The sequence below is a fragment of the Arvicola amphibius genome, chromosome 9, assembly GCF_903992535.2.
Source record: "Arvicola amphibius chromosome 9, mArvAmp1.2, whole genome shotgun sequence".
NCBI lineage: Eukaryota > Metazoa > Chordata > Mammalia > Rodentia > Cricetidae > Arvicola > Arvicola amphibius.
The window spans coordinates 67,805,015-67,832,669 of record NC_052055.2 but is presented as its reverse complement, the minus strand read 5'-3'; the positions used below and the strand labels follow the sequence as shown (position 1 = coordinate 67,832,669).

Genomic DNA, 27,655 nt, shown 5'->3' with positions numbered 1-27,655 from the left:
CATTTGTCTAAGTGTCTCTCACCTTATATGTACATGTGTGTCTACCTGTCACCCATTCCTTTATCATCTCTTCGTGTATTTATGTATATACGTGTCTGTTATCTCCCTGTCTGCCAAGCATCCTTCCCTCTCTCTATCATCTATTTCTAGCTATAATAAGGATAAGAGAAAGAAAACATTCTTTCTTAAAGCTAGAAACAAAAGTGAAGATGTTTCTCACTGCTTGCATTCAGCACCGCACTGAAAGCTCTAGATAGAATATTATGGTAAGAAAAATAAATAAAGGACACAAATATTTGGAGAGGAAGTAATAAAACTGTCATTATACACAAATAACATTCTTTCTATGTAGAAAGTATCAAACAACCTGAAAAAAGTTACTAGAAATACTAAAAGGAGTTTATCAAGGTTCCAGAATACAAGGGTACAGGAAATGAAAAGGCAGCCACCCTTGATGATAGCAGTAAAATCTTAAATAGTCTATAGATAAATTAAACAACATATGTCTACTCTCTGTATTATTAAAACTATAAGGCAATAGAGGAGCTTTCCATACCTGAAGCGATGGAGAGCTAGCCCATTTTCATAGACTCTCAGATGGCGGGTCTACCTAGATCAACCTACAGCGTAGTCTGAGCCTTCTGAGAATCCGCTTGGGAAGTGATGAGGAGGCCGTAAACTCACACAGCTGCTACCACTACTGAAAATAGCTTTGTGGAAGAACCTGAGTTGGGGTAGATGAGTCAGTGAGCAAAGGCACTTGCCACCAAGCCTGACAACCTGAGTTCAGTCCCCAGGACCCACAAGACAGAAGGAGAGAAGTGACTCCCACAAGTACTCTGACTGCCATTGGCATGTACACACACACACACACACACACACACACACACACAAATGTCCTTTACAACAAATTTTTCACACACAAGTGTTTTTTGAACTAGATCACAAGCATAAATGTACAACTTCAAATGCAAAACTCCTAAGAAGGAAAGATAAAGCCTTTGTGACCGTCCATTAGGCCAAGGTTTCTTAGAACCTAAAAGGAAAACAAAACACAAACAAACAAAAAAAAACAAAAACAAAAAAACTATCAAAGAAAAAAGAAACAGTAAACTAGATTTCATCAAAATGAGAAACTTCTGTTCTTTGAATGATATTAAGAAAATGTTTTTGTGGCTGGAGAGATGGCTCAGAGGTTAAGAGGATTGCCTGCTCTTCCAAAGGTCCTGAGTTCAATTCCCAGCAACCACATGGTGGCTCACAACCATCTGTAATGGGGTCTGGTGCCTTCTTCTGGCCTGCAGGCACACACACAGACAGAATATTGTATACATAATAAATAAATAAATAAATATTTAAAAAAGAAAATGTTATATATATATATATATATTCTTATCAAAACATACGGCTATAAAGTACTCGCCTCCAAAATACTTAGAAAAGTATCACAACTACATAATAAGACAGCAAGCAATAAACTTGGGCAAAATCCTAGAGCAGCTGTTATATCAGAAAGCAAACAGGTGCTGAGGAAGGACAGGGAAGCTTGATGTCCGTCACCTTAGAGATAAAGGGACCGCTGACACTCATGCACCCACCGTGGAAAGGCAGTTTGCTGTTTTCTGAGAACGTCAAACAACAGTGGGCCTGAGAGACAGCTCCGTGGGTAAAGGCGTGATCGCCAAGCTGGATGACGTGACAGGAGTTAGATTCCTGGTACTCTCCCGGTAGAAGCAGAGAGCTGGTTCCTGCAAGTTGTGATCTTCACATTTCACCCATGCACACACTAAAGACGCAAACATAACTGTAGATCTGATTGCAGCCACTTCTTAAGGTTAAACATAGACCATACAAAGACCTCTACATGATCAGTTTTATTAATAACTTTAGATGTCTCTTTCAACTGCCCCATTTTTTTAACCTGAGTCCTGGTGACTGAATTCAGTTCCTCATACAGTGAGGTAAGCTGGTAAGCATTGCCCAGCTCAGCTGTCTATCTCCCAAGCCCTAAAAGTGACTCTTTACAGTATTAAAGAAGACTAAAACAAAATTGAAGAGCATGGTATATTGCAACAACACAGGGAGAGGATTTGCTTCCAAAGGATTCCTTTGTACTAATAAAACTTCACTGATGTCTAATCTTCTATTTAGGTCCAAGTCGATGTACTGAAGGTGGAGTCTGAAATCTTATTTTTTCTGTTTTAAACTTTATTATAAAATATGTTACAAATAAAAAAAATCAAACACCAAAATTAACCAGGCCCAAAGACTATGCAGATTAATGTCCTCTATTGTCAGAGGAGTCATTTAGAACTGTGGCTGATTTTATACTTTACTGTTGAGTATGTTTGTATTCCCTTATCCACCAACAAAAATGAGTGCACTTCATGAACACGAGTTATGAAGAAGGATATAAAGCTGATTGTGTCTTTAGTTCTAGCTTGAACATGTATTTCATTCTATCAAGTGAATCTCACTTGAAAAGAAAATCCACTGTAACATGAGGGCCTGCTTGTTGGGGTTTCTGTCTTGCCCAGTTCCCACAGCTGTTTAGCCCCAAAAGAATCACACAGAGATTCTGCATTAGTTATAACTGATTGGCCCCTTAGCTCAGGCTTCTTGTTAACTCTTATAATTTATATAACCCATTATTCTTATCAATGTTAGCCACATGGCTTGGTACCTTTTTCAGCAGGGTAGGTCACATCTTCCTTCTTGTGTGTCTGGGCAGGACTGCAGAAAGAGCTTCCTTCTTCCCAGAATACTCCTGTTCTCATTGCCCTGCCTCTACTTCCTGTCTGGTTGGCCCGCCTATACTTCCTGCCTGGCTACTGGCCAATCAGCATTTATTTAAAACATAATTGACAGAATATAGACAATTCTCCCACACCAATCCACTTAGGCTCTGGAGAGACAGCCAACAGAAGAGACTGTCACTTAGTGTATCTCCCAGTGTCCCCAGAGATGGAGCAACAAAAGAGACTGTCACTGAGTTGATCTCCCAGGGTCCCCAGAGACAGAGCAACAGGAGACCCTGTCACTGAGTTGATCTCCCAATGTCCCCAGGACTTGAAATTGGAGTTAACGCGTATTTGTTTTCAGAATGGATTGTCACAGTAACAACAGGAGAAACATCCTGATGAGTCATGTCACACACTGGTCACAGTGCCTGGGCCATGGAATCCCACACCCGGGAACTGCTATAATTCCTTGATAGGAGTTTAGCTGAGGGAAAGACTTCCTTTATAGATGTCCTTGCAGGCCTCGCAGGAAGCCAAGAGACCATGCCTTCCACGCTGTCTCAGTTGCAGTTCTATTCCTGTGATAAACACCATCACTAAAGCAGCTCAGGTTGAAAAGGTTTTATTTTGCTTGACACTTCCACATCACAACCCATCACTGAAGGATGCCCAGGACAGGAACTTGAGGCAGAAACCTGGAGACAGGAACAGAAACAGAGACCATAAAGGAATGTTGCTACCTGGCTTGCTCCTCTAGGCTCACTTAGCTTATTTTCTTTCTTGGTAGCCTAGGACCATGAACCTAAGGGTGGTATCTCCCACAGGAAGCTTAGCCCTCCCACATTAATCAAGAAAATGTACCACAAACCAGTTTTGGGAGGAGTTGATTAATTGAGGCTCCCTCTTCCCAAATGGCACTAGCAAATATCTTTTACCATCAGATCTTTTCTTTTGGTTGTTGTTATTGTTTTTTTTCACATATGTGGAGGGTGTGCACACATGTGTACACACTTGTCGAGGGCAAAGGAGAATTTGCAGGAGTTGGTTATCTCCCTCCATCTTTTGAGTCCTGGAGATTGAACTCAGGTCATCAGGCTTGGTGACAATGACCCTTAACTACTGAGCTGTCTTGCCACAAACCCCTCCCATATCTCTATTATCATGATTCTCTTTAGAATATATCCATGATCAAGCATGTATACACAAAATGAAATAATGGACATCATTTTTTTATGTTTTTTGAGGCAGGGTTTCTTGGTTGCTTTTGAGCCTGTCATGGAGCTAGCTCTTGAAGACCAGGTTGGCCTCCAACTGACAGAGATCTGCCTGCATCTGCCTCCTTAGTGCTGGGATTGAAGGCGTGCGCCACCACCACTCGGCTCATAATGAATTTTTTTTAAGAAAAAGAAATAGTTCTGGGAATATAAGTATTTTTCTCCTAGTTCTTTTACCTGGCAATATTTCCTAAAGTTTCTACTGAAAACCAAAGATTATCTTTAAAGAGAATTAATGTGGCATGTTGACTTTACATCTCCAAGTAACACAATGGAATCACTTCATTTAATTAATACCCTCCCCCATTAACTACTCTAGACTTTGTAACTGAATTAAAACCTAATGTTGCTTCTTGGCATATAGAAAAATACTGCATAACACATAGTTAATTCTGAGATTGAAATTGCATCTTGTTCTGCAGTCTTAACATTAAATTATGCTCATAGTTAATAGTTGTGCTTTTATTGCAAAATATAACAGTATATATTCTTAATCTGTGACTTCAGGCTGGTGTTGTTCTGTTATAATTGGTGGAAAGCAGCGTATCAGGGCCAGCAGGGGGAGGAGGGGGATGCTTCAGTGGGTATAAGCACTTGCTGTGGAGGCATGAGGAGCTGAGTGCAAATTCCTAGCACCCACATAAAAAGCCACCTATGGCCATGCATGCCTGTAACTCCAGCACTAAATGTGGCACAGAGACGGGGAATTGCTGTGGCTTACTGGCCTTCAGACTAGCTCCAGTTTTACTGAGATACGCTATTTCAAAGGCAACAGGCAAAGAACATTAGAATAGGACATCTGATCTTCTCTAGAGTTGGCATGTACTCATGGGTGTGGGCACCTGCACATGCAACACACACACACATGCTGCATATCTGAAAGACTAAACAAAGAAAATGTATAAATCACCCGAATGGATTGTCAGGAAAATGCTTCCCAATTCACATTGTGTTGTGTCTCACTGCCACTTCTTTAACCATAACAAGGTTCTGTGTATTCCCTGAGGAGAAAAGTTTCCTAAAACATGTAAAACTTGCAAAATCAAAAATAGAGTAGTAACCTGAATCATAAAGACAGCAGATGCATAAACTTTATATTATTATTTAAACTGACATGAAAATTTGTTTAAATCTTTGCAAGTATGTGCATGTGTATATGCATAATTAGATAATTTGTTAATTTTTAAATTTTTAAAAAATACTGATGTATGAGTGTGTGTGTGTGTGTGTGTGTGTGTGTGTGTGTGTGTGCGCGCGTGCGCGCGCGTTGTTTATGTGAATGCAGTTGCCTGTGGAAGCCAGAAGAGTCCCCCAGAGCTAGAATTATAAGCAGGTTAAGCATCACCAGAAATGGATGCTAGAAACCAAACTTGAGTCCTCTGTAAAAGTGGTACAGTCTTGTAACTGATGGGCCATCTCTCAGCCCCAGTGTGTGCTGCTAAGAAACATGCATGTGCCCACGCCTGCATGTAAGCCAGTGAGAGGCAGGCAGAGGTTTGAAAAGGAGGTGGTCCGCACTGGAAGGAAGCTGCGACATTGCAAGGGGCTTGGAACTGTGCTGTCCAAGCCCGAGGTGTGGAATGCAAATCTCTTTGTCTCCTCGCCTCTCCCAAGGGGTCCCTGCGCCCACAGAACTATGCGCAGATGTTTTCTTTTACCAGTGCAGTGCACTTTTCCAGGTACTGCCCCCTACGGTTGTTTTTATTCTGCATTCTCTGTTCTTTTCTTTCAAACGCTGGACATGTTGACAAAAATCTTCTGCTTCCCATTTTCTGAATTTCTCATTTCAACATCTGAGTAAAAGGTGCACTGAAAACACTCAGACATTAAAGATTGTGAGGGGACATGGTGGAATCTTAAGAAGGGCAAGATGAATTGAGGTTTGCTGCAGACATGGTGAAGGATGCTGCTTGTTCACTGGGGTTTTGATGGGTGGCTGGAGCTCTGTGTGCATTTCGAACCTAACTTTGGAGTGAATCTTCTGATTTGTCTCATTTGCTTACAAATCCCCGGGCTAAGCAGAGTTCAGAGGGAACAGTTTGTTTTAGCTTCCCTCCCCATGGCTTTTAGGAGGTGGATTGAACTGTCTCCTGTTTGAGTCCACACACTTGGTGCCTCTGAGGATTCCCCTGAGCCATGTCACCAGCTCCACTGGAGTACATTCTTCTTTTTAATTTTACGACTAATAAACAGAAATGGTTGGGTGGGCTAGTCTCCTTAAGCACTTCCTAGCAGAGAATTGTCTCTAAAGGACTTGCTGGAGCAGGACCAGGCAAGTTGGCTCAGTAAGTAAGGGGGATTGTTGCCAAGACCTGGCCTGATGTTTCATTCCCATGACCCAAAAGGTAGAAGGAGAGAACCTGCTCCTGCTAGCATCTTCTGACCTCCATATGCATGTTGTAGCATATACGTGCATGCACACACACAAATACATGTAAAAGTTATTTTATTGATGTATCAAGACTGTGTAAGTCTGAGTTCATAGCATATGTCAACACAGGTCTATATACTAAATACGTGTGGTGCCCCAAGGAAGTGTCTTTAATTTATTCTCCATGCCAACCCGAGTGCATGCCAACCCATGTCCAAACACTTCTCACTCAACTTTCACGCATTCTTGGTAGAAACTTGGCTTTTCTTTTTGTCCCAACTCTACATCTTCTAAGGAAAGAGAGACATCTCCCAAGACAAACCAAAGTCAAGTGCTCAGCTTTCCCTGTCTGGCTGGGTAACTGCCTGCCCCGTTATCTCAGGGTAGCTGAGATGCTGCAGTAAGGCATGATGCCTGGAGCCTGGATTGCTCCCACTCTGTCCCAGGGTGCTCCTCATTCGCCTCCTCTTCCCTTTGGATTTCCCGGTTGTTCCTTCTGTGTTTGTCATTAACCCATCATTCTTTTGCCCCCATTCACAGTAGCCACTGTTGCCTGGGATCCCATTTCCACACATTTCTGGAGAAATCAGATTTCCCCTTGTCTGGCTGCCATGCGTGTTCACTGCTTTTCTCATCAGTGGACTCTAGATTGGTCTCTTGGCATGAGCCGGGCAGGATGCGGTACTAGGTGCTTCTCCAGCAAATGGGAAACTTCGTCCTGATGTTCACAGGCATGTGTTTCCTCTGCTTTCTGGGTAACCTCACTCTTAGTTCCCAGTCTGGAGATAGGATTTTGTGCTTTTGGAGAAAAATGGGCCCATGAGATGGCTCAGCAGATAAAGGTGCTTGCTGCCAGGCCTGATAGCCTGAGCCTTATCCTTGGAACCCATGCAGGAGAAGGAAAGAGCGGATCCTGGCAAGTTGTCATGTGACCTCCACACGTTCACTCTGGCATGTGTGCACCCACACTCATAAACACCCACTTCCCACACACATAATATAAATGACTTTTAAAGAAAGAGGAAGTCACTACATATCAAAGTGCCTCCTTCCAAGTTCTGGGATCGCTCACCATGTCCCCGCATGGTACCCTTCTAAGGATCCTAAGTGACAGAATGCTAGGGTGTTCTAGAGTCGTCATGATGTTTCTGTGCTGATCAGCGTCAGATATTCAGGCTTATCTGGACTGATTTTTAATTAACTGGCTCATTTACAAGATAGTCCATTCTGAGCTATTCCCCAGGTGGGGAAAGGAAAATGATTTGTATAGAAAAGATTGACTCCTGAAGCAGGCAGGAGGAAATGGTGACTTCTGAAGCAAGACAGAGAACAGAGATCTCCAGTAAATACCCGCACACTGCCTCTGACGCAGCTTTGGTTTGTGAGAAGCAAAGTTACTAACCAGTGCTCAGCTGAGTACCAGACAGTTTATGCAGAAGTAGTCACAGTTGATAAAGCCCAAGGTTCAGGTCAACACCGACATTCTTCCTCCCAGTTCAAGTAACCATGGGGCCAGTAACCTATGAGGTAATTTGACACGCAGAAATACAGAAGTCAAATGGGTAGCTTCTAAAGCCAAGCCTTCCCTCTTTGCTGTGAAGCCGGGGAGGCCTGAAGGGGCTCTTGATCGCTCCAGTGAGACACTCACCCCACAGTCATGTTCTCACGTGACTTGTGTCATGCCTATCCCACAGTCACATGTGCACACAGACCGTAAGAAGTCATGGGATGACTCCAGGCTATTCCCTGTGAACCCAGGGCGTAAGTTACTTTGGGGCACTCCCTGGCTGCTCTGTCCTGCCTGTGGCCTCCTTTTAGGCCCTTCTCTAGGTGTGGAGTAGAAATTTCTTCCTCGGCTAAGCTTGACCCTCCAAAGTGTCACATTTCTCTCCTGGATTAGGGAAGGGGAGATGATCTAAGTGGTTTCTACAGGTTTTCATATCTTCAATATGAGACCATATTTAGCATGCTCAGTGCACATGCCTTGAATAGTGTGGCTTGACTGGCGCCTGTCCGTGTGGCTGCTCCTTGTATTGATCAGCGATAATCATGTAAACCACTAGGAAGGGGCTGCTTGTGAGTCTAGGGGAGAGAGGTTTTCTTTTCCTTTCTCTTTTCAATGACACAATGTGTACATGAATGTGGGTATATGCACACACGTGTGAAAGCATGCCCTTGGAGTCCAGAAGATGATGCTGGATGCTTCTGAGCCACCCAACATGGGTGCTGGGAACTGAACTCTGGTTCTCTGCCAGAGCAGTAAGTATTCTTAACTGCTGAGCCAGCTATCCAGTCCTCTGACTCGGGAGGGAGGATGCTGTGTCCCCTTGATGACTGCTCTCGGGTTAGAATGCTGGCCTTTGTTTTGACGGTGACAGTTCACAAGTGCCCCCACCCAGGCCTTTACAGAGATGCCTGCTGTAGATTTGTCACCCAGGGCATAGCCATGGCACTGTTATTGCTTTGGCTCCTTCTGTCCCTGTGTGCTGCTGCCTAGATCCACACAAGGCAGGGTCCGACCTGAATGACAAAATGCTCAGTTCATGCCAAGGCAAACACAATGCTAAATCGGCTGCTTCCTGAGGCTACCACGTGGCCTTCAAACAGAAAGGGGAGGTGCTGCTGGCTTCTGACCACACAGTAATTCCTTCTCAAAAGGAAAGCAATCTAGAATAAAGAGTCAAATTGTACCTAGCTTTAGGGACTGGGAGGATGACTCAGTACCTGGCACACAAGCAGGACCTGGGTTAGAACCCATAGGGTGGGGAATGAGGGGATGTATGTGCCTCATTGTCGTAATCCCAGCACTACAGAAATGGAGACAGAATTCTTGGGGCTCACGAGCAAGCCACTATAGTCAAATCAGTGAGCCTCAAATTCAGCTAGAGTCCCTGTCTCAAAATATAAGGTGGAGAACCGTAAGTAAGTTAGCAGGCATCGCCTCTAGCCTGCATGCAAACTGACACACAAGCTCCCACCACAAGATCTCTTCCACATTTGTAAACACATAAGTAAAATAATTCTACCTAAACTCAAGTGCTGGGGTAATTAGAAGGGCAGGAATTACTTGCTACTGGGGAAAAAGAGGGACAACTTTTGACAGATTAGGTGAATCAAGAAAGATTTAGAAAAGTAAAATTGGCCTGGAGAGTCTTGCAGGTAGAAGGACCAAGGCAAGTGAAACTACACGTCTGGCACGTATTTTAAAGATACACAGCAGCCTCAGAGACACGGTGATGGGCTAGCCACGATTCCTGCCAGGTTGGTTGCTTGCCCGGAAAAAATCCATCTTCACAAATCCCAGCCCCCTCAGAGCTTAGAACAGCTTTATGGCTCTCTGAATTATTAGCTTCAGAGTCAATCAAAAACATAGTATATTCTTCATATTCTGATGCCATAAGCAAAGCTTCCAGCATTTTTATTCTTTCAGGAAAGAACAGTAGCCTCGGACCTTCTTTCAAATGTGTTACTAGGGCATAGGTCACTAAGGAGCAACAGTTGTCAGGCCTTCCTGATAGGTTGGAGGGCGGAGATGGGTGGGAGGGTCTGCACCCAGCACTCAGCAGCTGCAGCAGGGAACCACTCCCCAGCACCAAGCACCTACAGGTCAGCTCAGAACTGGGAGGCCTACAGCCTTTCTGTTGAGGGTAGCCAGGTTGAGCTTATAAAAATATGGGGTGCCCAGTTAAGTTTGAATTGTGTATAAACCACAAATAATTTATCAGTGTAAGTATGTGCAGCCCAATCTTTCCAAGACTATTTCAGCATTATTTTGTATGACCAGAGTTATACTTTTATTTGCACCATTTCCATGAACATTTTTGCCTTAAAACTGTTAAGATTTGTAAAGTAGAGGGTTTTAGGTTTTTTAACTTTACTTTTCTTTAAGATCATTATTATAGTTTTATGTTTGGGTGGTTTGCCTGCATACATGTTGGTGTACCACAGCATGCCTTGTGACTGATGAGGCCAGCAGGGGTGTCAGAACCTCTGCAACTGGAATTACAGACAGTTATGAGCTGCCATGTGGGCGCTCTTCCTCTGGAAGGGCAGCCAGTGCTATTAACCACTAAGCCATCTCTCCAGCCCCTGGTATTTTTAAGGCATCATTGTGATGGTTAACATAGGTTATCAACTTGACGAAATTTTCTTCCACGCTGCGGGGAAATAGACCTCTGAGCATACCCTTGAGTGAGTGCCTGGAGTAGGTTAACTCAAGAGGGAAGACCCTCCCTGAAAGGTAGGTAACGTCATCCCACAGACTGAGGACCTAGACTGCCTAGAAAGGAGGAAGCCTGCTGAGAACCAGTGTTCTTTGTTCTCTGCTCCCTGACTGCGAATTTCAAGATGACTGGTTGCTTCACCCTCCTGCAAACATAGCTTCCCCACCATGATGGACTGCAGCCCTTTTAACTGTGAGTCACCGTGAGCGACTCCCCTGTGCTGTGGCATTTGCCAGAGCAATGAGGAAGGTAACTGGTGCAAACATGGAAGACCAAAGGCCAGGGGAGCAGAAGGAGCAGACTGGCTGTGTGTCTTATGAACCGAGCATGTGGATCACGATGAGTGGTCAGAAAGTGTCCAATGAAGAGCATAGCATGGTCTTAATTGTTATTCTTGCCTTAGACTCTCCATTAATGCAGTGGCCAACTTAATCCATTTTCTAAATTTAGTTCCTGTCGGGGATGTCTTGGTGATAGAAGATTGAGAAATATCTTGCTTAACTAATGCCAATATTTTATCTAACAGCTAATTCACACCACTTGAATGAGAAAAGACCAAGCAATCGGGCATTCACTAGTGGGGGAAGGGTAATGGATTATCTGCTCACTTGGTCCTGAATGCATGTCTCCTGCCTCCCAGGCATCCTTCTTCCTGGCTTCTGATAAAATGGCTGGCTATGTGCAATAGCCCTGAATTTCGTGGGCTATTCCTCCCAGAGGTCATTAGTGCTAATGTGCATCTCTCCCACTGTATAAGAAATCAGATCTCTGAAGTAGCTCAGAAGACATAATTCACTACAGATGAAGTCTTTGTACTCCAGCACGAAGCGACTGGGTCCTGACACTGCATTTTGAAGATATTAAAACCTAAACGAAAAGTGTGGTCCACAGCTTGTGTTAATTATCATTGGGGGCTGTGGAAGCACTTGGGTACTGAAGGAATCGCTATCTAATAGGATTAAATAGGCCTGTCTCCATCAAGACGCTCTCTTCACATGGGTGATTCCTTTATTCTCCTAAATTCAACCCTTTAGGGTTCTAATCAACCAAAGGAATGAATTTAGAAGGAAATAAAGCGAAGAAGGACGAGGCGTGGATGCTAATTTCATTTACGGATTAATTTACGGATTACAGTTGACACAGTGGGCTCTTTGGGTCTAGACAGCTCTTTCATCAGATGTCCAAATACTTGCTCCTGGCTTAGGAAAATGGGTGTGTCTGCAGGGGCAGGCGGTTTCGCGTCTGCAGGGTTTTTACTACTCTCAGAATCTGTGCTCATTGCTCCTCGGGCTTTGTGAGTTCTAAGCTTTTGTTTTAATGTTTATCTTTTTAAGGATTTATTTGTATTTATTTATTTGTTTTATTTTTTGGTTTTTTCAAGATAGGGTTTCTCTGTGTAGACTTGGCTGTCCTGGAACTAGCTCTGTAGACCAGGCTGGTCTCAAACTCACAGAGATTCACCTATATCTGCCACCTTCATGCTGGGATTAAAGGCATGTGCTACCACCACCCAGTGTAAGGACTTATTTTGATTCTTTAATGTATTTATAATTTAGTTTTCCTTCTCTCTGTGATAAAATGCTGGCCAAAAACATGGGGAGGAAATGGTTAACTTGGCTTACAGGGTGTAGTTCATTATTGGGGGGAGTGGAGGCAGGAACAGAAGCAGAGTCTGTGAGCTGCACTGACTGGCTACCCAAAGCTTTCTCAGCCTGCTTTCTTATATACCCCCTGCCCAGGGGTGGCACCACTCACAGAGAGCTAGGTACTCCCATATCAATCATCAATCAAGAAAATGTCCCCGCAGACTTGCAGACAGGCCAGTCTGATGGAGGTGACCCTTCCCCACTGCTCTAGTATGTGCCAAGTTGACAAAACTAAGCTGGTTAGTATCTCTGAGTGTGTGCACATGTGTGTATGTGTATGTGAGTATGTATGTGCATATGTGTGCATGCATGTATGTGTGTATGGGAGTGCCTGTATATGTGTGTATGTATGTTTGTGTGTGTATGTGTATGTGGTATCTGTGTGTGCATGTATGTGTGTCTGAGTGCGTGTGTGTGTGAGTACATGTATGTGTGTCTGTCTCTGTGTGTGCACGCACTCATGGGTTTGTACACATGAGTGTAATGGCCTATGGAGATCAAAAGAGAACACCAGATCTCCTGCATCTTAAAGAAGCCTTGTGGTATGAATTAGCACTTGTGAACAAAGCAAACCTCACCTCCACCTGACACCTGGTTTCTAATAGTCTCCACAAACAGTGATTGAGCAAGAGCAGGATGAGCCATTAGCGGGCAAAAGCTGAGCTATGGAGTAAGCAATCAGACCATAGCAACAGAATTTTGTTTGTTTAACTTCTAACTATTAAATTGTTATATTATTTATTGGCATTATATTGCATCTGAGGGTGTAGTTCCCTTATAAACCCAGATTTAATTCAATAACTAGAACTTAATGATACTGGGTGATTTGACTTATATAAATTTGTTTTAGATTCAGTATTGTGTGAATGTGTTTCTAAAAAGTTGTGGACTGTTATCATATGGAAAGGCGACCTTCCTATTGCTGTGGTAAGACATGACCAAGGCAACCTACAGAAGAAAGAGTTTATTAAGAGGGTGTCATCTATCATGGCAAGGAATGGCAGGAGGCAGGCATGGCGCTGGACCACAGGCAGAGAAGAGAGATAATTGGGAATGGCATGGGTTTTTTAAACTCTAAAGTGCATTTAAAATTTCAAAAGGCCACACCTCCTCTAACAAGGCCACACCTCCTAATCCCTCCCAAAGAGTTCCAACAACTGGCGAGTAAATATTCAAATATGTGAGCCAATGGAGGCCATTCCCATTCAAACCACTACATATTTACTCCATATTTTTACATCACAAAATGTTTTCAGTCCATCTTTCAACACTTTTTACAGGTTTTTCTGTGTAATTAAGTATAGATACATTTGTATAGTGTATTTAAAAACTCTAAAACAAGGCTGTGATTTAAATTTTTTGCTAAAGAAATGATCTGAGAATTGTATAGTTGAAACTTTGGTGTTGTCAACAAATTCAGTTTTATCCAAGACAGTTCTATGGAAGAAGAGTTGAGATGTGGAACAAAGGTTAGGTTCCTCTTCCTCTTCTTCAGCTCAGGAGTAGCTGGGCAGGTAGGAAGCCCGAGGAGACTTCAGCTGCGGGGTGTGCAGCTGGAAGGGGCAGACCTCGCCAATAGGCCTTTAAGTCTTTTGATTTTCTTCCTAGATGTGTACTTGGTTCTGTTCACCTAAACCTTTCTCTCCCCTGTCCTCCTGTTTGCCAGCTCTGTTCCTTTCCCTTGGCTTTGTCTTCCCAGGACCTGTTATTGTCTGACTCCCTTTCCTCCCTCCCCAGCCTCAGTCTCTGTACTGGCCTCAAGGGCTCTCTGTGTGGGGCTTTTCCACATTCCAGCTTCTGGTGCTCAGTCCTTTACCTGGGTCTTTGTTGCCTTCTTCTGGAAGCTGCCTGTGCACTTTGGCTTCTGTCTTAGCAGCCTCAGCCTCCGCCATGCCCTCTAGCCTTCCCTACCTGGCTTCTGCTGTCATTTTTCCTGCCCAAGCGTGACTTGTCTTTTCCATTCTCCTGCCACCTCTTCCATTCCTGCCTAGCATCTTTGCTCACTAACCCACAATGCCACCATCATCTTTCCTCTGAGCTAATCCCTCAGGTATCATGGGTTATTTAATAGAACTGGTATTTACATAGTGTTTACCTGCAGCAAACAAGGAGTTCAAACACTGCATGTAGACTTTATAGAAGGAGTTGTCAATACAGGTGGCTAATAATTTATATTCCTTTTATCTCTCATTTTGGCCATGGACAGTCATTATTCACTTAAACAGTGTATACATTTAATAAATTACTATTATTATCTTGTGTTGCAAAAGCATAGAAATAAGATAATATCTTCACACAGAAACCTGCCTATTGCTTCCAATCCTTGTAACTATTAGCAAATAGCTTGCAATGGGCGAATAAATAAGTTGAAATGAGGGAGCAGTGGGGCAAAGGGAAGTTTGCCCTGACCCACTCCAGGCCCAGAAAGGGACTTCTGATTCTTTCTGTTGGTACCATTACCTCTAAAAGGATCAGGGCTAAGTGTAGCACAATTAATAATAACCCAGAGACAGATATTGGAGTTCAACCTGAAGGTCAGAAAAGCAAAGCAGCCAGCCACTGACTCTTACCTCCACCTCAGCCTGAAGTGATGATCCTGTTTCCAGAATCTCAGAATGAGACCGTGTCTGAGAGCTGTCTCCTCCATCTCATTCTCCCCTCTAGGGCTGGGATTAAAGGCCTACACCACTACCGCCCAGTTTCTGTGGAAACTAGTGTGGCTACTGGGATTAAAGAGGTAGGCTACCACTGCCTGGTCTGTAAGGCTGACCTGGGTGGCTGTTTTACTCTCTCATCTTCAGACAAGCTTTATTTATTAAAATACAAATGAAATGCCACTACAGCAAAGGGCCAGTAAGGGGTGCTCAAGAGAGCCCAGGGGGATCTGCAGCACTGTGGGGAAGCTGAAGGGCAGTGACGAGCAGGGGGAAAGCCAGCCAGCATCCAGCTCTCGCCTCCCTTCTCCGTGGGCTGGGCATTAGGCCTGGACAGACTGTCCTGGCGGCAGGTCACTCTCCGCTGTCACTTGTTGTCAGATATGTTTGAGATCATGTGTGTCCCTTGTTCATCATCAGCATCTCACTGAGCCTGCTTACACCCTTCATGTGAGCAGGCAGTTCTTCACCCAGAGAGATCCTGTGAGACGAACACCTGTTGATTGCCCACTTCTGGCCTCCATGACTGCATTTCCCAGCCACTGTCTGGAGCAGTCTCACCTGAGGCTCAGTCTCCCGGCTCCGAAGTCAGGCTTTTCCCTGGATGCTATGCTCGGCGTGTCCTCCTTCTGTATCATGTTTTCCCGTGTCATCCTCGGCGTGTTCCCCTTCTGTATCATGTTTTCCCGTGTCATCCTCGGCGTGGTCCCCTTTGGTATCATGTTTTCCCATGTCATCCTCGGCGTGTTCCCCTTCGGTATCATGTTTACCCATGTTACTCCTTTTATTAGTCTTGTGAGAGGACTGAAAATAAAGTTTTCATTATACTTAATTCCACCACTCATGGCCACCTTTGACATCTTATGTATTTCGTAACTTTGGGACTGGAGAGAGGGTTCCACAGCCAGGAGCAGTCATTGATGTATCATGAGAACCTGTGTTGGGGTCTGGGTGCTCATATCAGCTGACTCGCAGATGCCTGTAACTCAAGCCCCAAAGGGTTCCACACTCTTTTGGATTCTGTGGTCACCCACACACATACATGCACACACAGACACACAAATAATTTTAAACATTTACAGTTAGCCCAAACGGTACTTTTGTATCTGTGGTTTTTCTTCATAATATTGTTTCTTAAGTATTCTCTGATTAAGTTCCCTGCTATTTTTTAGGAGAATAGAGAATGTGGTCATTAAATGATGACTATTTTGATAATTTAGGGGTGTGTGTGTGTGTGTGTGTGTGTGAGAGAGAGAGAGAGAGAGAGAGAGAGAGAGAGAGAGAGAGAGGAAGGAGTGTAGTTGTATTTTTTTTTACTCTTTGGGCCCTCCCACCAGCTCCCAAATAACACATGGATTATTATTATTATTTTTAAATGCCTTACCTTAGCTTGGCATATTTCTAGCCAGCTTTTCTTAACTTAAATTAATCCATTTACCTTTTTCCTCTGGGCTTTTATCTTTCTCTATTTCTGTATATCTTTTCTTTCCTTCTCATTCCATTTCTGGCTGGCCTTTATATATCCTTCTCTCCTTTTCTTTCTTTCCCTCTTCTTCCTTCTTCGGTTTATTCTCTCTGCCTAGCAGCCCCACCTATCCCTGTCCTGACTTGCTATTAGCTGTTCAGCTCTTTATTAGATCAATCAGGTATTTTAGACAGGCAAAGTAACACAGCTTCACAGAGTTAAACAAATGCAACTTAAAAGAATGCAACACATCTTTGCATCATGAAACAAATGTTCCACAGCGTAAACAAATGTAACACATCTTCAAGTGATATTCCACAACAACCCTTACATGCTTTTGTCAGAGTGGTTCATCATAGCAACATGCACACAAATGTGAAAGTGGCCGGGCGGTGGTGCACACCTTTAATCTCAGCACATGGGAGGCAGAGGCAGGCAGGTCTCTGTGAGCTCAAGGCCAGCCTGGTCTACAAGAGCTAGTTCCAGGACAGGCTCCAAAGCTACAGAGAAATCCTGTCTCGAGAAAAAAAAATGTGAAATTGGAAACAGTTCTACATCTTAAGAAAATCCTCAAAGATTACAAGATAATGGTAGGTGGGTAGCTTATTTCTGTAATCTCTGAAGGCTGAGGAAGGAGGACTGGCATCAATTGGAGGCCAGTTTGGGCTTCCTAGTGAATGTGAGGACATGCTGGGTTATGATGGGAGCTTCTGTCTCAAGAAAACAAAAATAAGTCAGAAAAGAGAATTACAATATAAATTGTCTCATACTTGACAGTCTCAGCTAGCACATGTTATAGCTGCAGGAAGAAATACAAACAAACCTAAGTCTGCTCTGAGACAGAAATCATCGTACACTGTGTGGGGCCACTGGTAACAGCCGGGAAGGGGAGTGTGTCTGGAAGTGTGCACATGTTTTCGTCATGCCAGGAAGATATGAGGACTGCTCAGAGGCCTGCAGCTTAGGTACTGACAGTAATCCCCCTCTGCCTTCTGTCTTCCTTTCTAAGGTCCCAATTCAACACAAGGGAACGAATCCCATTAGATAAATCCAGTTCCTAACCCATGTATTTGCACTGAGCATCTAATGCTGGGGGTGGGACACAAAGCATCAAGAATTATTTCATCATTTTTGTCATCTGTGTGTGTGTGTTCATGTGTATGCACATATATAGGAGTGTATGCTCACATGTGCATGAGCATGTATACAGAGACTGGAGGTCAATGTTTGCTATCTGCATGTTATATTTTGATACAGGGTCTCTCCCTGAACCTGGAGCTTGCTCATTCATCTGGACGGGCTAGCCAGCAAGCCCCCGGGGGCCACCTCTGTTATTTCCCCAGCACTGGGTTTTACGGGCAAGCCCCCCCCCCCAGGCTTATTACATGGGTGTTGGAGTTCTGAATTTAGGCTTCTTGGTTGCATGATAAGCCCTCTACTGACTGAAACTCTCCCAGCCTTGTTGTGATTCTCATGAGGTCCTGTCAATTAGAGAATGGGACGGAACAGGCACATCCTCAGATTATAGAATACAGCAGGTGCAGGGGATACTGCCAACGAGTTTAGGACCAATAGGGTATAGGGTTGTCTGTTTCTCCCCCAAGGGGGTATTTTTCATTTTTGATTTTTAGAATAAGGAGAACATGAAAATTATTGAAAGTGGAGAGAAGAGATTCTGTGTGGAATAGTGATGAAGAAGCCCAGTGGGAGAGAGCCTTGAGAAGAAGGAAGAGTGTTCTCAGTTAGGGATAGAGATGCAGTGAGCCTGAGCTACCTGGGGCAGCACTGATGCCTGAGGAGGAGAGAAGGCACAGCGTGTGGCCGTGGCTTGGCTTTCTCAGTCTGGTCCCAGGGGAAGTGTTCAGTGGCAGGTGTGGGGAGCATGGGGAGATTGGAAGAACCACTGTGGATGCCATGGGTCCACCAGGAAGAGTGCTGGTGGGGGCAGCAACTAATATAGGAATTCTTTATTTTTATACTTTAACAATGTGGCAGCTTGGCACACACAGGCAAAAGGTTTTATGTGCCTAGAATGGGTAGGTTATAGAAATCAAATGACTTTTAAAATTTTCTATATGTTTGTGTGTGTGCATGCATACGCATGAATGCCCCCATGCATGTGGTGCCCTCAGGGGCCCAAAGAGGTCTTTGGATCCCCTAAGTTGGAGTCACAGGTGATTGTGAGCCACTAAACAGCACTGGGAACCTGACTCAGATGCTCTGGAAAGCAGAGAGTGCTCTTAACCACTGAGTCATCTCTCCAGCCCTTAGGTAGCTTTTATATGAAAACATTCATTGGAAATTAGCCAAGTAAATGTATAATTGCAGATTTCACTTTATCAATATGCTTTCCCCCATCGCTTTCACAGTCAAATAAAGTAGTGAATTCTAAGAAAATGCAGGGCCAGTGTCCTGTGCTTCAAGTGCCCTGCTGCAGAGAAGCCATCAGCCCGGGTTTCTAGCTCACCCTTCTCATGATTGTGTGCTTTTTAGGCTGGAAAAACTGATAGCATCCTTTTTGGAAGACCAAGATCCAGAGAGTAGACTGGAAGTTGGCGCCGATATGCGTAAAATCCATCGCTGTTTTCATCATTTTAAGGTAAATGTCAATGTTTCCTCCAGTCTCAGCCATGTCCTGCCATGCTCCAACTGCAATAAAACTCTTCCTGTTGACCAACTCTAGAAACACCAGGACCCAGCTTCACACATGCAGAAACCAGCCTGCCCATCCAGCCAGGCTGTGACTACCGCTGGTCAGCTGCAGGGACTGTATCGAGCTTTACAAATAAACTCTGGCCACAAACTCCTGATTCCTTTGCCAGAAGTCTCCCTGTCCTGTGCCCAGAATATGTCTATGCCAAAACACACAAATGTGCACACACCCATGAACACGAAATGTGAACATGCACATTTTTAAACAGTTTAAAGATGACTGTGTCCAGGTTATTTTTCCAGTATTTTTATTTATCTGAATAATTTACTAATTTTCCTCAGCCTCTGAAGTTTTGTTTTTGTGATAAAGGAGTGGGAATGTCACCAGTTTTCATGTGTAATATTGTACACTTTAAGAAGATACTGTAAGACAAGGGAGCATTTTGTACCCTTTTTTTGTAGCGATATAAACAAACATCTATCTAGCAGTAACAGACCAGATGGGTTCTTCTGCCAAGTCTATTTGGGTGAAGCAATGAGTTTATTAAGGTTACAGAGCACATGTGTCATTGAAAGTCCCGCCCCAGCATGGGTGATGACTCAGGAAAACCGCATAGGCTGAGTTCCTTTGCCACCTACAGGCCACATTACAAGTCTCCCTCCAGTGATTGTCTACTGCTTGGTAACCTTGGGGGAAGGACCTCTTGAGACTTGTAAGTTTCAGGAGCTTCCTGTGCCTTGGAAGTTTTCTTTGCTTCTTGCTTTGCTTTCTGAGTCATGGAGCTTCCCTCCTCACTCTGGGAGGGAATGCTTCAATTTTGAATAAATTCACAACAAGGGGGAGGAGTCCAGAGGGGATACTATTTAAGGGGATTTGGAAGAGAGAGAAGCTAAAGGAGATAGAAATGGGAAAGGCAGGGAGAAGGGAAAACATATCCAGCCAATACGGTAACTGCCTGAAAGGGAAGGGTAAGGGCAGACATGCGTGACCAGTGTGTACTAGGACCAGCACAGCAGCAAAGAAACTTAGGATGTGGGCGTGCTCAGTAGGCTCTTTTCCCAACTTGCAGAAGCTGTTGAGTGACAAGGACAGCATGAAGAATACAGTCTTCTCCGAAGCCACACACCAACCATGCCAAGAGCCATTGAAGGATGAAGAACTTACAAAGCTCCGAGACCTGCTCAAGCAGAGGGACAATGAAATCAGTATCCTTTCTGGCTTGGAATGGGGGGAACATGTAGATTCCCCGTGGTATGCCTGCATTCCTCAGTGTCCCAGCCTATCCCAACCTGCTTCACACTGAGAAGGTCACACCTGCAGAGCTCAAGCAAACATCTGACGTTAGCATTTTAGCTTGGTTTTGTTGTTGTTGTTTTTGGAGAGTGTGTGTGTGTGTGTGTGTGTGTGTGTGTGTGTGTGTGTGTTCACACATGGAGAGGTCAGAGGATAATCAGTTTTCTCCTTTTACTTCATGAAACCTGGGAATCTAACTGAGGTTGTCAAACTTGGTGGTAAGCCTCTTGACCAGCCGATCCGTCTCTCAAGCCTTGGTACAGCTATTCTTACCAAGAACGTTTCAGCTCTTGCTAGTACCATACCAACTCTTAATACTAAATCTTTTTCAAATATATTTTGGTTGCTCTGTGGTGGGCTTTGTGTTTTGAGTCTAGAGTCAGTAAGTTAGCTGGTTATCTTTAGCCAGCTGACCAGACCCCATGTTAACCACAGCCTCACCGTGGCCCAGAATTTGTGGCTGGTGTGTGGGTGAAACTCAAAAGATGACTGGAACAAACATGGCACATGGCATTTAGTTTATGAGAAACAGAGTGTTGGCTTAGATGTGACTTTTTATTTAAAGGGCAGATCTCTTGTCCTGAGTCCCACATACAGATGTTCCCAAGTTAGGCAGTGAGCAAAGATTGAGTGCGCAAGACAGCATTCGTCTCGACTCCCAGAGGCAGTGTCTCCTGGGTGCTCAGGGCAGTAGCTGCTGGTGGGCCCAGGTGCAGACAGAAGCAATTACTTCCAGAGAGTCCCAGCTGGGCTGCTTAGACCTTAGGACTCTGGAAATTTCTTCAGTACTGTTCCTTACTTTTACCTTTCAATCTTCTTGTAGAAGATTTGACATTTTCATGACATATATAGTCTTTAAACACTCACAAGAAATAACTTGCCCAATTTTTATAGACATATTTTATTCATTTAAAAAATTACTAAGTATAGCTGTTATGTAAAATACATAAAAAGTCTTATCTACACAGGAGATGGCTGAGCAGTTAAATCTTGCAGGAGCTTGAGACACAGGTCTGGATTCAGTCCCCAACACGGTGTTAGGGACCCACGAACAAGTATCATACTGTATGTTCATGTTTTATACAATTTTTCAATGTGTAGAGGAGCTAGAAGAATGGCTCAGCAGTTGAAAGCACTTGGTACTCTTCTAGGGGGAACTAAGTCGATTTCCTACCACACATGCCCAAGCACCCACATCAGGGGGTACACAATCACCTACCTGTAGCTACAGTTCTGGGGCATCTGATGCCCTCTTCAGGACTTTGCAGACACCAGCACTCACACACACATACACATGTAACAAATACATACAACACACACATACACACACATACACACACATACACATAGAGAGAGGAGCTTACATATGCACAAATAATCCACACAAAGGCAAACCAGTGGTAAAGAGGTAAAAACAAATCCAAACAACGTAGACGAGCCGCCTCGTTAGTTTCAGTCTCTAATTTTAGTTGAGTCTTAGCAGGCCCCATGTCAGACTCAAGTCAGCATTAGCTACTTTATCACCCAGCCAGCAGCGGCCAGTCCAACTGTGGATTGCACCCCACGCACGCCCTTGTCTCCGAGTGCTGCTCACAGTGGTGTCGCCCTGCATTCCTTCCCTCTCTCTTACCCCATCCATCTCCAGGGACGGCTCAGGTCTGGCCCTAGCCCAGTCTGTGTTTTGTTTCTTTTCTTGGACTTGATCCTAGACTGGGATCTTCCCCCTAAATACTCCTACCAACCACTCAGTACTCGCCAGGGCTTATGAACATCTACACATTGAGGAGGAAGGAAATGAGATGTGGTAGAGAGGGACCAGTCCAGGCTGGCTCGCATGTGTTTATAGAGGAGTGAGAGTGAACGAGAAACATACGTGCGCCGGCCCCACCCTCTTCACTGTGCTGGATCCTGTAGCTGTTCACAGGGGTGACACTAGGTACGTCACACTTGAAGAAGTCAGGAGGTTCCTGCACCCTGAGACTTGGCTTCCCAATGGTGGCATGAATTGAGAGAAAGGCTGGGGAGAGGGTTCAGTGTGTGAAGCCACGAGTTCAACACCTGGAACACACATGATGGGAAGCCAGGACACAGATGCTCTGAGAGGCCGGGACGCCTCTGGGCAGGACATTCTAACAAGGCAAGCGAGGAAGCCACATAGAATATTCTAAGGGAGAACTGATTGGCCATCTAGAAATCAACAAGTTGAAGTTAAACCTGAGGGAGAATATGGAAGTCAGTTTGTTTCCATGTTACATGTTCAAAATCATGTGTAAACCGGGCTCCTCCTCCATCCTGTGTAGCGGTCTTCTCCCCTGTACTATTCCTGTGTTTTCTAAGATTCCTGTGTGTGAGTGTGATGTGCACACGTGCTCTCCTGAATGCCAAAGGTCGATATCAGGTGTCTTCCTCTGTCACTTTCCACCTCATATTTTGAGACAAGTCTCACTGAACTTGGAGATAGCCAATTTGCCTGGTCACAGTGACCGGAAAGCCTCGGGTGTAGGCCTTTCTCCATCCCCCAGCACTGGCAAGCATCTGCACCCTCTGTGCCAGCCTTTTGCAGGGTTCCTGAAAAGAAGACAGGGTCTCATGTAGCCCAGGATGTCCCCAAAGTCATTAAGTTGACAAAGCTGGCCTTGAACTTCTGATCTTCCTTCTACCCCAGAGTGTTGGGGTTCTAGGCATGCGCTGCACTACCTGACTTAATGAGGTGTTCAGAACAACTCAGGGCTTTCTGCATGCTGGACAAGCAGTCTGCCAAGTGCCTGCACCCTCCAGGCTCCATTCTACTTGTTCACACAAGCATTACTCAGCATTTCAAAGACCTTTCAGTTTGATAGTTTTCGTTGTGCCACCATGAAAGGCTGGTTCCCTCCTAAGTCGCTCACATCTGCACACGCACAGATCCAAGGAGTTGCTGTCCTCCTGCGGTCAGCCTGCTCCAAAGTGCACTGGCTGCAATTGTCTGGTTGGGCATAGAGATTTCTTTTTGAATTTTTGTCTGATTGTGATCACCTCTCAGGAGTGACTAAATCCTTAAATCAGATTTCAGATATCCTGGTCAACATGTTGAAAAAGGAAAAGAAGAAAACTCAGGATGTTCTTCTCTTATCGAGCACGGAGAAGACTGATGCTAGGGTGCCCCGGAACTCACCCTTCACTCCTGGGAGCCCAGCAGGTCCGAGCACCTCAGCCTCCTCAGCCCTGAGCCAGGCCCAGGACCTCAGCATCTGCAGACACAGATCCAGTTTGCTCCACAGAAAAACAGGTGGGTTCCCCCACATTCCCAGCATTCTCCATCAACCGTGATGGATTTCCACACTACATCCTGTCGTCTGAACTGTGCAAAGACCAAGTTTCTGTCGATGTGTTTGTTAGAATTATTTGTTTTCAAGTGAAGTGCCTGTTTCCAAAATTCACGAGTGAATGGGTGAGAATCAACAAGTGTGTCGTGGTGGATTGTGATGTGGTGTGGATGTGAAGGCACACGGGTCTGGGCACAAGTAGAGATGTCAGCTTCAGCCAAGGGAGGGGAAGAAACCCCTTCCTGTGACAGGGAAGGAAGAATGAGATCTATGTTGTGGCACTGTGTGATGATGCTATCAAAACCTATGTAAGCTGTCCACAGCCAAGTGACGAAACTATGAGATCATAGGATCTCACAGGGTTGGGCTCATCCACAGGCTCATTTTCCATCTCTAGCATTTGATGGAGATGTTGGTACAGCTTCTAAAAACTCACTAGAAGTCTAGGCTTCCTTTTGTGCACTGGCTGTTTGTAGACCAGCATGTAGTGGAGGCCATGGCTGACCTGGACCCTAGGAGTCTGAAGTAGGGTGCAGAGGGTTAGAAAGCACACCCTATTAGCCATGTAAGATAGCATTTCCTGTGTACATATTAGCTAGGAGGGACCACCTGACGTGTGACACTCTCTGAGGCATCTTGTCTGTTCTCATTTGCAAGCCTGGCGCCATGCCAGCTAGCTTTATTTGTCAACTTGCTATAACCTAGGATGACCTGGAATGACCTCAAATCCTCAGCTAAGAACTTGTCTACACTGGGTTGGCCTGTATTATATTCCTATAGGCCGTCTAGAGTAGCTGTGGGGGCTTGTCTTGATATCTCTGGCATGGTTTTCAGTGTGTGCTCCCTCAGTAATACAGAGGTGTGTTTTGGAAGTGGGAGGACTGGTCTTGAACTTGGGGAGTATTATTATTGGTCTGCGTCCTGGACTGCTGAAGAGTGAAGAAGGGTATCTAAGTGAGCGAGAAAGGATCCCCACATTTGTCTTCCTGCTCCTGCCCATGGGGGTAACACTTTGGGTGCCTGCCTTGACTTCCCCACAATAACGGGCTGGAATTATGAAGAAATAAGCTCCCTTGCACTGTGTTGCTTTGACCAAGATATTTCATTACAACAGAAATGAAAGCAGAGCCAGGCAGTGGTGGAGCACGTCTTTAATCCCAGCACTTAGGAGGCAGAGGCAGGGGGATCTCTGTGAGTTTGAGGCCAGCCTGTTCTACATAGCGAGTTCCAGGGTTCTAGGACAGTCACAAAGCTTCACAGAGAAACCCTGCCTCAAAAAAAGAGAGAAGGAAGAAAGGAAGGAAGGAAAGAAGGAAGGAAGGAAGGAAGGAAGGAAGGAAGGAAGGAAAGAAAAGAAAAGAACAGAACAGAACAGAACAGAAAAGAACAGAAAAGAACAGAAAAGAAAAGAAAAGAAAAGAAAAGAAAGCAGACTAGGCTTTCTAAGCAGAGCATCTTAGTTACTGGCCACAGCATCCAGTAACAGGATTCTGTGATCCCCCACTCCTGCATCTGTTATGTCCGCATCACCTTGCCTCAGTTAATTCTTCCACAACACCGCCGCATGGATGCCATGTTTGAACTGTTGATGGCAGGGAAAGCAGTACAGCAAGGGTTGCTGATTCTTCTCTGGCACTGATTTCCACGCAGCCCTGCTACGTTCGATTACAAACTGCAGCTGGCTGGGATAGATGGGGGCAGGACCTGGACTGGTGAATTCTTTCACTGGCCAGTCCATTCTGCATGTATGTGTGGAGCATATAGCTTATGAAATAGTGCATTGTAAAGTGTTCATTGTGTGTGGTTATAGATATGGGCATGTGTTGTCATAGGCTGCATGTGCAGGTCAGAGAACAATGTTTGAGCATCCAGGGTCACTCCTCGAACCGTTTAGCTCCTCTGATTGGCCTAGGTCATCCTGCAGGCCCCTGCCTCCACTTAATTGTCTTGCTGATCCAAGCACACAATTTATTATAAGCAAGGTTTGTACCACCCTTGTATATACCAGTTACTAGGCTAAAGTCTCACTTCTAATTAACTCATTTAATCGGTATCCTGTGGCTTGGGTTTTGTTTTTTTCTCAAATTGCAGGTGAGGCCATGTATAGACAAACATAGCTTTGACCTTAGAATACTTACAGACCAAGAGAGCAGAGTCATTGAAGGAACACATACTAGGATCATGTCAGAAAAAAACAGAAAGGGTTGCCATGCTCAGGTGTGAGTGGGGAGACTAATCCAATGAAAGGGAACCCTTTGTTTGAGTATTTGCCAAGCCATCCTGTGGGAGCTTGGTCATGGGAAGGCCAGGTGTGGTGGCATGCGTAGACAAACATAAGAGCAGGTGCTGAGACTCATGGGCAGTTTAAAGTTCCCGAGTCTGTGCCAGAGCTTGGAAATGCTAAGAGAGGGACAGGCATCTTGGGTGCTAAGGAGGTGGAGTGCACAGGGCTAGGTAGCGCCTAGGCTGTGAGAAGTCAGGGCGAGGTGAACCCCCAGGTCTCTGAGTGGCTGGCGATGATCTCTGCAGATGTGAGAAATGAGAACTGCCCCCCCTCCCCCCGGCCACCGGCCCTACAGTGGTGGAAGTTTGGGCCGTTGTGGATGTGTGTGAGCAGCTCTACTGCTGGGGTCCAGAAACAGTATTCAGAGCTTGGCACTGTCGCTTGCTTGAGCGCAACTCACGAAACTTAGAAATCGTCTCCTGACTACCCATGTAAGAGCTGGCTGGAAAGGTTCTCTGGTTTACCTTGACTGCCTGGATCAAAAGACCTCTGAGGGAGGGTCTGTCCTCCACCCAGTGGAAGAAATGCCACAAAGACGGCATAGACAATGTGGGCACGCACTGCTGAGTTTCCTTACCCAGCCTACTACATCAGACCATCTCTTTGGCCCAGTCCTCAGACCTAAACATGAACATAACCAGTTTTCCCAGGGTCTTTGTGTCTAGGTCTTCCTCCTGAAGACTCCCAACCACATAAAAGCAGGCCTAACTAAATCTGCCAGGCTGCTCTAATCCATTCTCTGTCAAAGGGGAGTCACTGATGGTCCATGTGACAGGCGAGGAAGGTGCCTCATTCACCTGCCCTGCACCGCTCAAGCTAAAGGTTACTACTTTTAATGTCCATGGTGGAAGATCTCTGATTTCTGAACGGTCATGTGTTTGCAAAAATGGCCTCATATTCACCATCCGACCCTAGTTGTAGGCCTGACTTTTGGAATGTCTGTTTCTTTTTTCTCCACCATCTCCCTTCCTCAGAACGCTCCTCCCTTCCCTTATCGTTATAATCATCTTGTCCAGGGCCTTTCCCTCCCTTCATCTTGCCATTGATAGGGACCACGGTCTTGTTTGAAAACAAATCAAGTTTACTTGAATTGAAAATTGCTGAAAAACACCATGGCAGTTGTTTTCAAGTTCCAAGAATAAATGAGGTCAAAGCTTTGGAGAGTGGCCTCCTGTCCAAAAGTGCTCTCGAGCTGTCTTAACCGCTGTTGCTGGAGTTCCAGGAGATCTGTACATGGGAGCCAGCCGACAAATGGACTGATAATGATCTAACCATCTGGGGAAGGGTTTGGAGGGGAACCGGCTTTATTGTCTGGCAGAGACTACAAATAGGAATGAAAATTGTGGGGGAATCAGAGCCATGGAGCGCCAGGTAATGGGATCCTTGATTATGTTTCAGATCCTGGGAGCCGATTAGGCGTTTATGACCAAAGCGGCTTATATATGAAAAGTTTGTGTAAACTAGAGCAAATTAAAAAAAAAAAAAAAACAATCAGCATGATCTTTTGGAAGTTTTTCTGTCTTGGGAAGGTGTTTTCATTTCTATTAACCATGCCAGAGCTGTTTCTAATGCAGAGTAGGTCAAACTGACCGTCTCTGAGACTGTGGTAGAAGTGTGTCCCTTTCTTCCAGCCCCTCTGATTTATGCTGCACATGAGCGCCTTTGAATTAGAAAGTGGGGCTGAATTTATGGTTCACTGGAGAGACCTGAAGTCCTTGTTCAAGCTGCAGGCCAGGTGGAAGCGAG

General features: G+C 44.9%; 1 protein-coding gene across 1 annotated transcript in view; it reads left to right on the top strand.

Annotated features, from left to right (window-relative positions):
- Positions 1–27,655, top strand: part of Kif6 (kinesin family member 6) — a 301,138-nt gene that overhangs the window by 134,520 nt on the left and 138,963 nt on the right. The window contains exons 11-13 of the mRNA XM_038343786.2: positions 18,868–18,973; positions 20,097–20,232; positions 23,373–23,588. Coding sequence (XP_038199714.2) covers positions 18,868–18,973; positions 20,097–20,232; positions 23,373–23,588 — 458 coding nt within the window. The remainder of the gene's footprint in view (positions 1–18,867; positions 18,974–20,096; positions 20,233–23,372; positions 23,589–27,655) is intronic.